The 15,393-nt window shown below is 41.2% G+C and overlaps 1 protein-coding gene across 1 annotated transcript in view; it reads left to right on the plus strand.

Annotated features, from left to right (window-relative positions):
- The first annotated feature begins 1,838 nt into the window (after positions 1 to 1,838).
- dnmt1 (DNA (cytosine-5-)-methyltransferase 1) overlaps positions 1,839 to 15,393 on the plus strand; it is a 30,845-nt gene continuing 17,290 nt past the window's right edge. The window contains exons 1-23 of the mRNA XM_056287292.1: positions 1,839 to 2,002; positions 2,544 to 2,586; positions 3,006 to 3,113; positions 3,210 to 3,453; positions 3,586 to 3,652; positions 3,818 to 3,902; positions 4,010 to 4,050; positions 4,125 to 4,170; positions 5,382 to 5,465; positions 6,145 to 6,254; positions 7,504 to 7,622; positions 7,767 to 7,859; positions 7,955 to 8,106; positions 8,720 to 8,907; positions 9,735 to 9,918; positions 10,086 to 10,183; positions 10,850 to 11,003; positions 11,081 to 11,196; positions 11,770 to 11,971; positions 12,066 to 12,199; positions 12,329 to 12,508; positions 12,649 to 12,873; positions 13,835 to 14,027. Of these exons, the coding sequence (XP_056143267.1) occupies positions 1,956 to 2,002; positions 2,544 to 2,586; positions 3,006 to 3,113; positions 3,210 to 3,453; positions 3,586 to 3,652; positions 3,818 to 3,902; positions 4,010 to 4,050; positions 4,125 to 4,170; positions 5,382 to 5,465; positions 6,145 to 6,254; positions 7,504 to 7,622; positions 7,767 to 7,859; positions 7,955 to 8,106; positions 8,720 to 8,907; positions 9,735 to 9,918; positions 10,086 to 10,183; positions 10,850 to 11,003; positions 11,081 to 11,196; positions 11,770 to 11,971; positions 12,066 to 12,199; positions 12,329 to 12,508; positions 12,649 to 12,873; positions 13,835 to 14,027 (2,913 nt within the window). The 5' untranslated portion in view covers positions 1,839 to 1,955. The remainder of the gene's footprint in view (positions 2,003 to 2,543; positions 2,587 to 3,005; positions 3,114 to 3,209; positions 3,454 to 3,585; positions 3,653 to 3,817; positions 3,903 to 4,009; positions 4,051 to 4,124; positions 4,171 to 5,381; positions 5,466 to 6,144; positions 6,255 to 7,503; positions 7,623 to 7,766; positions 7,860 to 7,954; positions 8,107 to 8,719; positions 8,908 to 9,734; positions 9,919 to 10,085; positions 10,184 to 10,849; positions 11,004 to 11,080; positions 11,197 to 11,769; positions 11,972 to 12,065; positions 12,200 to 12,328; positions 12,509 to 12,648; positions 12,874 to 13,834; positions 14,028 to 15,393) is intronic.

The raw sequence follows: 15,393 nt of genomic DNA on the forward strand, positions 1-15,393 counted from the left end.
ATTCCTTTTTATAAAATAAATGAAATGGCAAAAGAATTCCAGTGTGTGCTTGAATTAGTTAAAAGTATGATTCAAAATGAATGGTGTTGCTTAACTGTAAAGCCTCAACAAAATTAATGTCAGCTGTGTGTCTGCAGGCCGTGAGATGCCTCCCCATAGTGCCCGTATCTGAGGAGTGATCAAAAAGCTGCGTTTAATCTTAACATGCTCTGACAAGGTCAGAAAAACACTCGTTTCAACATGAAAGTTTTAAGTGTGACATGGAAATATATCTTGGCCCAGCAATCACGGCCCTCTTGCCTAATAAAATCATTTAGTTGCTCAGAGGCTTAAGCGAGAATAGGGTAATGATGGGAAGCTGGGTAAGAGGGCAGCTAGGGTGAAAATGGGGTGTGGTGTGGCAGAGGAATGGCTATTTGTGAGTTAGTTTGTCTGGGAGTAGCATGAAGAAAGGCCCTGAGAGAGGTTTTTGGCTCAGGGGGAGACTCTGGGTGAGGGGAGAGGCTGACAGTACGGCCTTGGGAGAGTCGGGCCTGCTTGTTGTCAGACGTCCAGGATTCCTGGGTGGGAACATTGGCTGAATCAGCCCCAGGAGGCTGCACTGCTGGGAAGACTGCCAAGTCTTTTCAGCACACTGCAGGATATGACATCAGACTCAGAAACCTGTAGATGAAGTTCATGTGCACAAAAAAACATTTATAGCAGACCTTACACCAGCGTTTATCTGCACGGAATGATATGGACAAGGCTGAACAATATCAAACTTAAGCAGAATTTAACAGATTCACTTTCAAACATCTTTTGAAGAACAGACTTGCAGGATTTCTCCATGATGGTTCTCCACAGCTAAATCCTATCGCGAATGTGCAAACACACAGTCAAAGCTATGTGTTTTATTCAATACAGGGAGTGGGCTGATTAAGGACAAACTGTCATACTGCCAAATCTCAGTGCGAGAAAAATGATCAACATGGTAAAAGTCCGTTATCCTGCTGTAATTACGAGACATTGTAAATCTGGCCAGTTGAGGTTCGCAAAGGCTACTACATGCCAGAGAGAATATGCAAAACCACGAGGTTGTCCAATTGGCAATAATGTAGAAACAACCTGTGAACGCTACTCAAGGCTTCAAGCTAAATAATAGACATATGGTGCCACCCTGTGGCAAAATATGGTACATACCCTTTACTTGTACCAACCAGTTGATGACTGAGATGAACAAGGGAATAAGTCTTCTATCTTCTCACTGTACGAACTCACCAGTACAGGTTATATCATAAACGTCAAGATTTCAAAGCTTGCTCTTCCACAAGTAGTTTGTATCAAATAATATATTGCAGAGTCTACAATATTTGCTCCATTCAGGGGTTTCTGCATCACCAACATTGGAGAATGAGCTGCACCCTCTCGCTAAACTACGTGTCCTTCCTAAAGAAAAGGCACACGTTTATTCACAGACGTCTGTGCAGAAACAAGTGAAGTTGCTACCGCAGACGCAAGCTCGACAACAATCCGTTTATGCCCCAGACTCTTTATTGAGGAACTGTGCGTTGCTTCCGCTTGGTCAATTGCCAAGTATATCAGACGGGGTGAACAATTTGGTAACTATACAAGACAGGCGAGAAAGTGGCAAAGTTATAAACATTTTACAAATAAGGAGCTTTATCATACAATGGAACATATCAAAATAATTTTCGTTGTTGTCTAAGCAGTCAAAAAACGTGAAAAATCATATCCCGAAGGGTACGAGCATCACCTCGACTTTGCGATAGTGGTACAGCCCAAAATACCCGGGTTACCGCGCGAAAAGACTCCTCACAGCATCCATTGCAGATAACACCGTAGTGTCTGTAGGCGCACTGTTGCCACTAGAGTCGCGTTTTAACACCGTTTTATCAACTTTTAAAGACGTTTTTAAATCTTTCAAGTGTGACACGTTTACATAGCCGTTTGCAATGCCAACCAGGACTTCCTTGTCTCTGCCGGAGGATGTCAGGGAAAGGTATAGTAACCCCTGATGCTAATAAAGCCATGTTTATTGTAGCATGCACGTATCGTCCTATTTTTTTCCCTCTCTTTTGTCCAACGCAACACGCACAATAACAGCGGTCCCCCCCTCCCCCCGGTGATGTGTTTGAACTAGCGGACAACTTTCGATCGCCGTGTCGCCCGAACGGCGCTCTCATGAAGTTGTAGCTAACGTTAGCTGGCGCCGAGACACGATGCAGTTCGCGAGACCGATGCGGGAAGGGGTGAGAGCCCCGTCGTAACAAGGAAATAAACGTTAGCTGGTTAGCAGCTTGGCGTATGTGGGTTTGAACAACGTGGGAGAATTGGCGCCACTCAAGTTTTGCCGCTAGCTCGCTGTCACGTTGCGTGTTCATGCAAATAGGCGCATCGATGACGGGCTAGCGGCTTCCCTCTGCCTCCCTTGACATTTTGTTTGACAGCTTAGCGTGCAGTCGCGTATTTTATTTTATTCTTTTTGTTAGGTTTTATTTAGTTTTAAGACGATCTCTTCTGTTTTGTCTCCCCCCCCCCAGGCTGCAGGTGTTGGAAAAGGATGAGGATGGCTTTTCGGAAGAGGTAGGTCCTGCGGTGAGACTCTTGCTTTGGGCGTCCGCAATTTATTTAGTTGGTATTGTCGACCTGCTGGTTTGTTTATGTAAATGAAGATAAAAAAAGCAACTTTCGAAAGGATTTTTTTTAGACCTTTTAAACACTTGTACGTCTATAATCGTTAATGATGAATGAGTGAGCACAAAATTCCACTGTCAGAATTTTTAATTATACATTTGATTAAGCAAATTATGTTTCCCAACTGTAGGTATTCATTTCGGGCTTTGCAAAAGAATATCAGAATATATGTCTCGTGATTGACATTGTGTGTGTGTGTGTGTGCGCGCGCTGTCATTGTATCATTGTTTCCTACTTTTAATCATTACAATGCTTTTGATTACATCGTGGTGCCTTTCTCAATGTACCCCCCATAAACGTCAACCCAGGAGCGTGTGAAAGAGAAGCTCAGGTTGGTGCAAAACTTCTTGAATGTCGACACTCAGGACCAACTCAAAAGCCTGGAGAAGAAGATGAAGAGTTCAGAGCTTTCAATGGTCAGTTACTGCCTTTGAGACCTGAGACTTTTCTTAATCCCCATGCCTCTATCTCACTGGTCCTGTGCTGTGCCTACAATTCTGTATTTTTTTCAGGATGGCTACCTCTCCAAAGTAGAGGCTGTACTGGGAAGAGAGCTGTGTGTAGAGAATGGTTCACATGTTGATGGTGTGGAACAGAATGGAAAGACAAATGGCTTTGCTACAAATGGTTCCCACAAAGATGAGGATGATGGAGAGGTGACCATGGACACCCAGGAGGAAGCAGAGTCCATGAAATCCCCCTCTGCTCTCAAAGGGAAAGGTGGACGTCGGAGCAAGGCAGACTCGGAGACTAAAAGTAAGCTTGGTGGAATTGCATGTTAGAGAATCTCTAACTGTTGAAAAGTTGAATTCAAAAATTGATCACCTGGAACTATGAAATGATTGTGGGAAATCTTCATCCTCCTTTTTTTCCGCTGCTGCTTTGTAGAGACCAGTGCCAGGGTCACTAGGAACAGTGGGAAACAGCCAACCATTTTGTCAATGTTTTCTAAAGTGTGAGTATAGTAGAAATATAATAATCTCACTTGATCTTTTACCTTTTATATTTTATCATTCACTTTTTCCATTACGTCACATGGAGAAGTAAGAAGCCCAACTCATTTGCTTTATCTGGGAGAGAATTGCATCTTTTTTTGTCTGACTAAACTTCTCACTTGCAGTCAAAAACGCAAGTCAGATGAGGTGAATGGAGAAGCAACAAATGGTCAAATAGATGTGAAGAACGAGGAGGAAGATATTGAAGAGGTGATGAAATAACCATTATTTACCATTTCTTTAGAGCATTATCAAAATTTACAAATTGAAATATGGAAAAAAAACCTTATTCATAACATTAATTTGAAATCTCCCAGTGCCAGGAAGAGAAGCGACTCAAAGTGGATTCAGATGAAAAGTAAGTCATTTACCCTCTGAGCAATTGCCACGCAACTCAACAATTACACAAATTAATACTTATTCTCTTTTTAGTGAAGTCCCAGAAGAACCTAAGACCAAGCCAGTTTCTGCTGCAAAGGTGAAGTTTTTTCTGTGGTCCAGCAAATTGTACTGTAGCTTTTTTACATCTTCTATTTGCACTGGTTGGTGTACTCTTGAAACTTTTTAAACATTAGAACAACCAAGGCGGTCATTTTGACTGTTTTGGATTTTCAAAGTTTAATAAAAGTTTAATAACTTTGTGACAAAGAAAAAAAAAGATACAGACCTGCTGCTCCCTGAATGCTCCTAAAATTGTCTATATTTGCATTAAAATGAGTTTTAGATCAGTTGCACAAAAAAACCAAGTTATGATAAGATCTACCTAAATCGATCATGACCGGTCAAAATGACCACACGTCATTTGTGCGTCATGTCACTATTTATGACGTGTTGGTCACATCATTTCCTTTGCGATGTTCTTTGCTCTGTCCTAGAAACACACTAGCATTCTCCAGTGCAGAGTAATAGTCTAAACTTGATTTTTGATTATTGCCAACGTGTCTGGGTACAGCCGCTGTTTCAGATGCACCATGACTACCACCGAGGCGTTGCAGTATTTACAGGCGTTGGACAGCGGCGATTTTAAATTGTTCGAAAAATAGTATTAAAGTTGTTAAAATGTTAATTGTTAATAAATGTAAAATGTTCATTGTCAGTCGTTTCTTAACAGACATAGTAACATATGTAACGCATTAATATCTCAATTGGGTATTTATCTTGACAGAATATAGAGTTTAAAAACTGCTGGTCATTTTGACCACCCCTGGTCATTTTGACAGCCCATGGTCATTCTAGTAGTGTTTAAGTTCTGGTCATTGTTTGGGACTGTTTCAATGGTTATTTTCGGTTATTTTCTCACATTTCAAGTTTTATAGGCCTTGTTATATTTGTTAGATTAGCAATATGTGTTTTCCGTTTTGTTTTGTTTTTGGTAATATTTTCACTTTATCAGTTTTGATATTCCAAATTTGACCATGTCTCTCTGAAGTTTAAATTGTTTAAAAATAGTATTGTAGTTGTTAAAATGTTAACTTTGGTGTCAGATGTTTCCTAACAGACATACTAACATATGCAGTGCATTAACATCTCAATTGGGTATTTATTTTGACAGAATACAGAGTTTAAAAACCAGCAGTCTTTTTGACTGCCCATGGTCGTTTTAGGTAGGAGTAAAGTCCCAGTCGTTTAAAAAGAAAATTCTTTTTTTTGTGTTTTGGTTTTTGTTTTTTTTCCTTTTTTTTTCCCCAGACACCACCCCCAAAATGTCCCGACTGCAGGCAATACCTGGATGACTCCGATCTCAAGTTCTTTCAGGGTGATCCTGATAATGCGGTGAGAGTTTCTTGCCGAAGTGGAAGTGTTGTGCTTGAGTTAATTGAATGCTGAGAGGGACAATAAGGTGGGATTTAGCACCCATTGAAATAAACAACTGGAACGGAATACAGCTGTCTGTTATTACTCTTGTCACTTAATTGATTTAATGGAATAGTTATGTAGGTGTTTAAATGTGACAAATTTAAACACCTACATAAATTTATACATACATTAATACATTTATACATAAGTTTATACATACATAAGTTCATACATTCATACATAAGTTTCCTGCATTCCCACTGATAAAGTTGACTTGACTGGTAGTATTGCAGCATTTTTTTTCTCCAAAACTTAAAATGATTTTGTCCCTCGAGAAGGAGGTGGTGCATTCTCATCTTATCTTTGACAATGGGGATATCTGCCAGTTTACCCCAAATGGTCTCACAGTTTGTGTTGAAATGAACATCCCCAGTGCAGCCCACGTGCTGCTTTCAATTTGTGATAGTCCCCTAAGGTCTTTAATTTTTTTCCCTATTTTCATTTTGACTTGAAACAGCAGAACGATGATGTAACATTAAGCAGTTTTTAAAGTCTGACATGAAACAATTTATTTTTAGATAGTTCCTATTCATTGTAGTCACAGTCACTGACTAAGAGCATGTAATGAGTTCACTTTGCTCTTTTGCGTCCACAGCTGGATGAGCCAGAGATGTTAACAGATGAGCGTCTCTCACTGTTTGACGCGAATGAAGATGGATTTGAGAGCTACGAAGACCTGCCACAGCACAAGATTACAAACTTCAGGTAAATGGTGAACTATACAGTTTTAAGCAACCTGAATCTGCAATAATTCATGTCCTCTGTAAGCTAAGGAGTAGGGAAATTACATACAGTTTGACTGATAAAGTGACTGCTGTTGGCACAGGGCATTGCAGCCTGGATGTCAGACTTTGTCCAGCTTGCTGACCAGAAAGCACCTTTTTATACGGAGTTGGGAAAAATGCTTTGTTCTGTGCTTATCAACTGCACATAAAGCTGGTTATTGAAACAACATTGGTTGTCTGTCACTGGGTTTGAACCTGGAATACTTAGGTGACAGGACAGGCCACCTAACCCATTAACCACTGCCTGTGGAGAGAATATAGCTCATTGTTTTATCTGGCCACAATACATTTTCATTTCTACACAACATGGTTAGGCCAAGTGGGGCTGATTGGCCCCAGTAAACTGAACCAGTAGCTAGGGATGGGTACTGAAACCCGGTATTAAACAGGTACCAGTGCTAAATTATTAAAGACCGTAATATTGATAAGCGCTGACGTTAACGGTTCTGCTATTGGAGGAATTAAGACAATATCTAATTAAGCTACATAAACATTATCTTGCACCTTTTATCTCAACAACTCCATTTCTAATGTGCAATAAAATTAAGACATTCTTCTATGATGCATTTTCAATTTTCCCAATCCAGAAGAGAGATCTCTCTCTCTCTCTCAGAGCCTGTCGTATGTGCAAGAGGTACTCATCTAAGTAACCTCTTTAGACTGAAGAGGTCACTTAGATGAGTGATGAAACGTTTCCATCAATAAACGTTGTGTCCAGATGAACTGATTCAGCTTTCTTTGAGAATATTTGAAAACATCTAGCGAAACTGCATGAAATACATGCGGAGAATTGCAGTTTTCCACTGCCTTGCTTGTAGTTCATCTCTTGTTGCCCCACCCACCTCAGGTATTTTATGTATGCTAGCAGCCTAGAGCCCACATGGATTTAACTAAATTATACAAATGACTTAAAAGTAATGCTCTGTCCAGACACAAGAAAATAAAGCAACATTAATTCTCTTTTAATTTTTTTGTTTTTGTTTTGTTTTTTTTGTTATTTCTCTTAAATAACAAAAAAACTGAAGTATCAGATTGATAAGCAGTATCAGTAAGAGTAGTAGTACCGTTAAAATCTTACAGTACCCATCCCTACCAGTAGCTGTATGTTGTTTTATAGCATCTGAATTACTGCAGGCCTGTAATCTTAAACGTGAGCTCCTGTTTTGCAGCGTGTACGACAAGCATGGCCACCTTTGTCCCTTTGACTCTGGCCTTATTGAGAAGAATGTGGAGCTCTACTTCAGTTGTGCAGTCAAGCCTATCTATGATGACAATCCATGCTTGGATGGTATGAAATACCTTGGTTTTAATTTATTCGTTTATATGTATTTTTTTTTATCAGACTGAAAGTTTCTTTTAGCCAATATGATCAAGCACAGGCTTCAGCAAGTATGCCTATATGTCAGTTTGTCTGTTCCCCATTTTCTTACAGGTGGAGTTCCTGCCAAGAAGCTTGGACCCATCAATGCCTGGTGGATCACTGGCTTTGATGGTGGAGAAAAAGCCTTAATTGGCTTCACTACAGGTAACAAAGTTTTTACTGCTACACTTTTTATTAAACTTTTTTTCAGTCTTACCTGCCTGTTTTTATGATGTATTAATGTCATGTCAAACTTGTAGCCTTTGCTGACTACATCCTGATGCAGCCCAGTGAGGAGTATGGACCCATCTTTGCACTTATGCAGGAGAAGATCTACATGAGCAAGATAGTGGTGGAATTCCTGCAGAAGAACCCTGACGTTTCTTATGAAGACCTTCTTAACAAGATTGAGGTGAGGATTGTTAAACAGACTGATATCAAGACCTTTTCTTCAAAAAAAATGCTGCTTTTAATATTCCCCGAGGGTTTGATACACCCACATTACACACAGTGTGCCAACTCTATCTGTATACACATTAATAGATCTCTGCTGCTCTTGCCCCAATGAATGTGTGCTCATTGAACTTTGCAAGTTTATAATTGAGACCTCAAATTGAATTAACTTTGCACTAAATTACCAGAAAGAAGTTGCAAATAAGAAACTGAACACACCAACATAGTGAAAATCTTACCATTAACATTGCAAACACTTTTATATTCGCTTGAAGTGGAAAACAAAAAAATGGCATGGATAGAGATTATGGAACCAAGCAATGGAAGTTGATTTTTTTTAATTCCTCCATTCACAACTAATTCTTTTTAACCTTTCCGTTTTATTTTTGATGACAGTCCATAGTCCAGTGATGTTGTCTGTTTTGTTTTGTTTTGTTTTGTTTGTTGCTTAAAACCAGCTAATGCAGATGCCCCTGATCGCTATTAAATTGTTTCACTTTAAATATGGCTGAGGGTTGGAGTAACATCTTGATATAGCCATTGCTAACAGTCCTCCCTACAATTCCCCCCAGACAACGGTACCTCCGGCAGGGCTCAACTTTAACCGCTTCACTGAAGACACTCTCCTGCGCCATGCCCAGTTTGTGGTGGAGCAGGTGGAGAGCTACGATGAGGCTGGAGACTCTGATGAGCAGCCTATCATTGTTACTCCCTGCATGCGAGATCTGATCAAGCTGGCTGGAGTCACTCTGGGGAAAAGGTAGGGCAAAGGGTGTTTGGGGGGTGTGGAGGGGTACTTATTCACTCTGCCCCTTGCCTAATACTAACTGCCCTGTTTCTTCCTTACCATGAGGCCTAGACTGGAACTCTAGGTGATGGAGACAACCTTTCTTTTTCTTTTTTTTTTTAAATTGCAGTATTGATCCTTCATAGCAGCAAGTTGTCCATAGCTTCTTTTTTAAAGGGAAATTTAATGTTGTTCATATTTTGCATCAGCAGCAAATTAACTGCATATTCTATCTCCCCATAAACTCTCCAGTTCCCTGACCTTTAGCTTATTTACTTAGCTGCTTCTCTCTTTGGCAGCACAAATGCTTCAGGGGTTTTGAGTTGTCCGTATTGTTTCTTTAGTTTGTTTTCCTGCTGCTCGCTTCTTGTCCTCTGTAATGTCTAACCTTCCTCTGACACTTCCTAATGCAGCATGCTGTTGTACTGGTAGGTAGGCCTTGATCTGAATGCATCCTTAGCTTGCTTGTTGTTTCTCTGTTTTTCTTTTTTCGGTGTGATGCTATCTGAGGTTGTGTATAAATGGGGAACAGTCTTAAGTATCTATTTTGCTTTTCCAAGGCTCTTATTTGATTTTCATTTTACTGCCCAGATGTGATTCATGTGAACTAGGCATTGTACATTCTTCCTGTGTCTTGTCCGCTTTGCTTGTTACTCATGTTGCATGGTTCATACACCTGATGCTATGGCTTGTTGACGACCAGAGGGCTCCGTAAATGCCATAACCCCATGCATCCTCAGGTGTTTTCAACTCAGACAAACCTATCCTCTAAAAAAGCTCAATTTTCCTTCCTTTGACAGGAGAGCTGCCAGAAGACAGGCCATTCGTCACCCAACCAAGATAGAAAAGGATAGTAAAGGCCCCACAAAGGCAACCACTACCAAGCTTGTCTACCAGATCTTTGACACCTTCTTCTCTGATCAGATAGAACAAAATGACAAAGACAGTGGTGGGATTAAGCGGCAACGCTGTGGTGTCTGTGAGGTGAGTTTGAGTCTGAAATAATTCAACCTCGGTTGGCTTGTTTGCATTTGGCTTTTTTTTTTCAGTCAGACACCACACAAATGTCCATAGAAATCAGTACTTACCACTCTTAAAATGATCAGAATCTGCACAGCCCTTACATGAGCCATGCTTTTGTCTGTCTTTAGGTTTGTCAGTCTCCTGATTGTGGAAAATGTACAGCTTGCAAAGACATGATCAAATTTGGAGGAACTGGCAGAAGTAAGCAGGCATGTCGACAGAGGAGGTGAGCTTAACTTAGTTATTTCACTTCAGTTATTCCTGGTCAGTCTTTGGCTGGGGGCCCATTTAAGCCTCTCTTTTTGAATTTCTTTTTTTAAGATCTATAATCAAGAATATTTTTAATTGACTTGAGAGCCTTTGGAAAAGTTGTCCAGAGGAAAAACATTGGACCATTTGTTACCTGACAAGCGCTCAGGTTGTTAGTTCACTAGTGTGATAGGAGGGACGCATCTTACATTTGGCACAGCAGGACAACTTAATAATAATAATAATATTAATAATCATTACATTTATATAGCGCTTTTCTAGACACCCAAGGTGCTTCATATTGAAGGTGGTAACTCACTTCAATCACCACCAATGTTTAGCACCCACCTGGGTGATGCACGGCAGCCATTTTGCGCCAGAACGCGCACCACACATCAGCTTGAGGTGGAGAGGGAGGAATCACTGAGCCAGTTACATGGGGGGATGATTAGGTGGCCAGATGGAGAGAGCCAGGTTGAGAATTTTGCCAGGACACCGGGGAACCCCCTACTCTTTATGATAAGTGCCGTGGGATCTTTATTGACCACAGTGAGTCAGGACCTTGGTTTAACGTCTCATCCGAAGGACGGATATATAGCTTATGATATATTTCATATTCTTTTAACTAATCTACTTTTTTTAGATGCCCCAACCTTGCAGTAAAAGAAGCTGAGGATGATGAGAATATTGAAGAGGAAGATGTACCCATGGAAAAGGGCCCAACAAAGAAGGTTTCTCAGGCCAAGAGAAAGAAACAGACCCAGTGCAAGCTAACATGGATTGGAGAGCCTGTGGAGGTACCACTCTTTCACCTTTTGTTATTTGTTAGAATGCCTCCAGGATACAAGTATACATCTTGTCTTGTCTATCCCAGACCGAGGGGAAAAAGCAGTACTACAAGACGGTGCGTGTGAACGATGAAATCCTGAAGGTGGGGGACTGCGTCTCTGTCTCTTCTGAGGATCCGTCCATTCCGCTCTACTTGGCAAGGTATAGTTACAGCATGTTAGGCTTTAAACAAAATCCTTGCCTTTCTAAAGCAGTTCTTCCAAAATCCATTTAATTCTCCACTGCAATTGGCCATGTGTTGTATAAGAATGGGACATCTTTTTCTAGTGATCTTCACTGAAGGTCTTCAGTCTTTTCTGTTAACTCTTGACAAGCGCAACTACTTTTGCCACCATTTAGACTTCTGACTGTTCAAGATGAATAGCTTAAATGGGAAAAACTTTTTGAGTACACACAACTGTACACACATTTGCATGACTCTTTACATTGCAATTATAAAGCTGCTCAAAATTTCGCTGAATCTCAAGGAGAGGTCACAGGTGATGTGGGTCACAGCCTGGATGTACAGATGATGTACAAGTACTCACCCCACCCTCCAGATTAGTTATTTTGAAAAGTAAGAAATGACTTTTTGTCATGACGCATTCATACAAAATGTCATTTGAACCGATTTGAAGTATGCTGGGGTTTTAACTCCTTACAGAAAGGCACCATTTCACAGCTTGGTCAAGTGTACAGGAACGCAATCCAGCTAAGCTCATTTCTCTTCTCTAGAATCACATCCCTGTGGGAGGATAACAATGGAAAGATGTTCCACGCTCACTGGTTTCTTCGTGGCGCAGACACAGTGCTGGGAGAGTCCTCTGATCCACTGGAGTTGGTCCTTGTGGATGAGTGTGAAGATATGCTGCTCAACTACGTGGAGGGCAAAGTCAATGTGACGTACAAGGCCCCGTCCGACAATTGGTTCATGGAGGTAAAGGAGTCCTCGAGTCTGAGCACCTGGGGAAAGTCTTGCTAGGTTCGAACTGTGTTGTGACTTCATTGGATTTATTCCTATTTGTCTTCAGGGTGGATTGGATGTTGACATCAAAGTGATTGAGGATGATGGGAAGAGTTTCTTTTACCAGTTCTGGTATGAGCCGGAGTGCGCCCGCTTTGAGGCGCCTCCCAGCTTCACAAGTTCAGAGAACTGCAACTTCAAGTGAGCATCAAAAACATATGTGTTACTTGTCCTCCTCAAAACCAATTTCTACATTCAGTGGGTTTTTTATTATTATTATTATTCTAGGTTTTGATTATTTATTTTCTTTGTTCCATCTTGTGCTTTCAGTTTCTGTGGCAGCTGTGCCAGGACAAAGGAGAGAGAGGAGCAGGAGATTCCTCGTGTATTCGAACCCCTAGAGAATGAGGACAATGACTCCAAAGCTCTGTATGCTCTGACCTCCTTCAGGGGAGAGCAGTTCAGGGTAGGAGACAGTGTCTACCTGCCTCCTGAGGCATTCAATTTTAGGTAAGTGGATCACGCATATGCTGGGTAATTTTCCTTTAAAGTGAACCCATAATCTGTCCACACTCCTAATGACAGGAGAGACAAGTGTATAACTAATTGACTTTACCCTCCCCTCTTTTCTCTATGACATTGTCTCTCAGTGTGAAGGCAGCCAGTCCTGTGAAGCGCTCCCACAGAAAGGAAGATGTAGACGAGGAGTTGTATCCAGAGTACTATAGAAAGTCCTCAGACTACATCAAGGGTTCAAACCTGGATGCTCCGGAGCCCTTCCGTGTCGGACGAATCAAGGAGATTTTCTGCCATAGGCGCATTAATGGAAAACCTGACATGTCAGAGGTCAAACTTCGACTCTACAAGTTTTACAGGTAAGTGCATGTTTCAGCATACCTGCTTTAAGTTGGGTTTTCGGCATGCAACTAAAATGATGACCAATCTTTAAAGCTGCAATGCATGCTTTTTGATGAGTAGAGAGGTTGGATGGTAGTCTACAGAGATTCCAAAACAGACACTCGCAGCTAAGCGTCCCTCTTGTCTTCCATCTTCCATTACACCCACCTCTACAGCTAAGCTTCCCGCTCTTCTCCCATCTCCCGTTTCACCCACCTACATTAACCAAACCATAACAAACAGTGCGTTTTGGCTATCCATTTTTTTTCAGTTGGTTAGTGTTCACTGAGCAGAAAGGAAGTAAGTTGGATTATCTAACATGTCTAGTGAAGATGTATTGCATCCAACAAAATGGTTAATAACATTGCTGTCTTTACTGTGTTGGTTGACAATATAAATGAATCTCTTCACCATTCCCTCTCTATGTTTGACTTTTAGCCATTTTGGGCTGAATATGTAGTAGTAGCATTCTGAACTGATGAGCCATAAGTGGTTTGCCCATGGTTTTCTAGTGTGTGTGTGTGTGTGTGTGTGTGTGTGTGTGGGGGGGGGGGGGTCTGGTCTGGAAAGAGGAGGGACTCAGCCAGAGAGGAAGGTGTTGTTTGCAAAACCAAATGAGCTGATAAATCTGTAGATTGGGTTGTTGATTCTCAGTGGGATCGAGCGCACTAGCAATCCTTTCACATTAGAGTCATTTAGTTCACTGTTAATATCGAAAATATTACTAAATGCAGCTTTAAGGCTACTGAAAACTTTGCTCAAATGTTTAAAATGATATTGGTGAAAGTGTTCTGAGATTAAAGAAATTCTACTTAAGAAGCATTAAGCAAAGTTTCAGGAACAAAAGCATCATTTACTATTGGTAAACATGCTCCAAAGATTTTGCTGAACAGGCGCTGAACTTTTAATTCATTTTAATTACCCCCGCCCACCACCCAGGCCTGAGAACACTCACAAAGGTGTCAAAGCCAGTTACCACGCAGACATCAACCAGCTGTATTGGAGTGACGAGGAGGTTAATGTCAGCATGTCAGAGGTACTCGGCCGTTGTCAAGTAGAGTATGGAGAGGACCTGAATGAGTCCGTCCAGGACTTCTCCAACAGTGGGCCAGATCGCTTTTACTTCCTGGAGGTAAGACCTCTATTCACAGGGATTCATGCATAAATGTCTGTAGCACACTTAGATGGGGGTTTTTTTGTTTTGTTTTGTTTTTTTGTTTTTGTTCGACAGTCAAAACAATGTTTTATGTTCTTTTGAATGCAAAATGATGCATGCTGATGGTCTTTAAACACATTTAATGAAAGCACAAATGATACCAAGATTGAATGACTTACTACAGTCTAACTCTGGTCTATTGGGACATCAACACAAAATAGATTTTGTTTGACTGTTGATCTTACTGGTGCATCTAAAAAAAAATGCTGTGATTCTGGTATGCTTTTACCACAAATTATGGACTACAGAAACTGTTTTGACTCTGTTCTACACCTGAGAAAGGTGGGAGAGGGGTTTTAGAGGACATGCGCTCTGAACTCACCTTTGTGATATCTTTAGGTAGTGTCTTCAATAGTTTTTTATCAGCCAAGCTGGGGTTTTTTTTTTTTTATCCCATATTGAAAATGTTTATTATTTCCTTACATACAGAAAAAAGGTTTTGAAACAGTCACATGAAGAGGAGAGATGTGAAAAGAGGAGAAAGGGGAAACTTGTAGAAAAACGGCAAGCAAGAATGGTCAGGGTTTGTGTTCAAAAGCATAACTACAGCATTACCAGGAGTAAAATCTATTAGACACTCCAATAAATGCAGCAATCAAATTTCGCTGCAGTTAAAAAAAAAGCATCGGGGCGTTCGGGTAGCATACCGGTCTATTCTGTTGCCTACCAACATGGGGATCACTGGTTCGAATCCCTGTATTAACCGCCAGCTTGGTCGGGCGTCCCTACAGGCATAATTGGCCGTGTCTGCGGGTGGGAAGCCGGATGTGGGTATGTGTCCTGGTTGCTGCACTAGCGCCTCCTCTAGTCAGTCGGCGCGCCTGTTCAGGGAGGAGGGGGAGCTGGGGGAAATAGCGTGATCCTCCCACGTGCTACGTCCCCTTGGCGAAACTCCTCACTGTCAGGTGAAAAGAAGTGGCTGGCGACGCCACATGTATCGGAGGAGAAATGTTCTAGTTTGCAGCCCTCCCCGGATCAGCAGAGGGGGTGAAACAGTGAACGGGAGAACTCGGAAGAGTGGGGTAATGTACAATTTGGGAGAAAAGGGGGGGGGGGTTAAAAAAAAGCATCAAAAGTAACCCAATTTAAAAGGATGGATAAATGAGCCAGAAATTTTAAATATTTTTCAAGAAATCAAGGTGTCTGCGGCAAGTATGTGCCACAGCCGGGGTTCTGGCACAGACATGGATGAGTAAATGAGTGTGCAATAGCCCATTTATTAAAACAAAGATTAAAAACACAAGGATAAAAAACACTAAAATTAATGTCTGCATAAGTCTTT

Source organism: Lampris incognitus, chromosome 10 (assembly GCF_029633865.1).
Source record: "Lampris incognitus isolate fLamInc1 chromosome 10, fLamInc1.hap2, whole genome shotgun sequence".
NCBI lineage: Eukaryota > Metazoa > Chordata > Actinopteri > Lampriformes > Lampridae > Lampris > Lampris incognitus.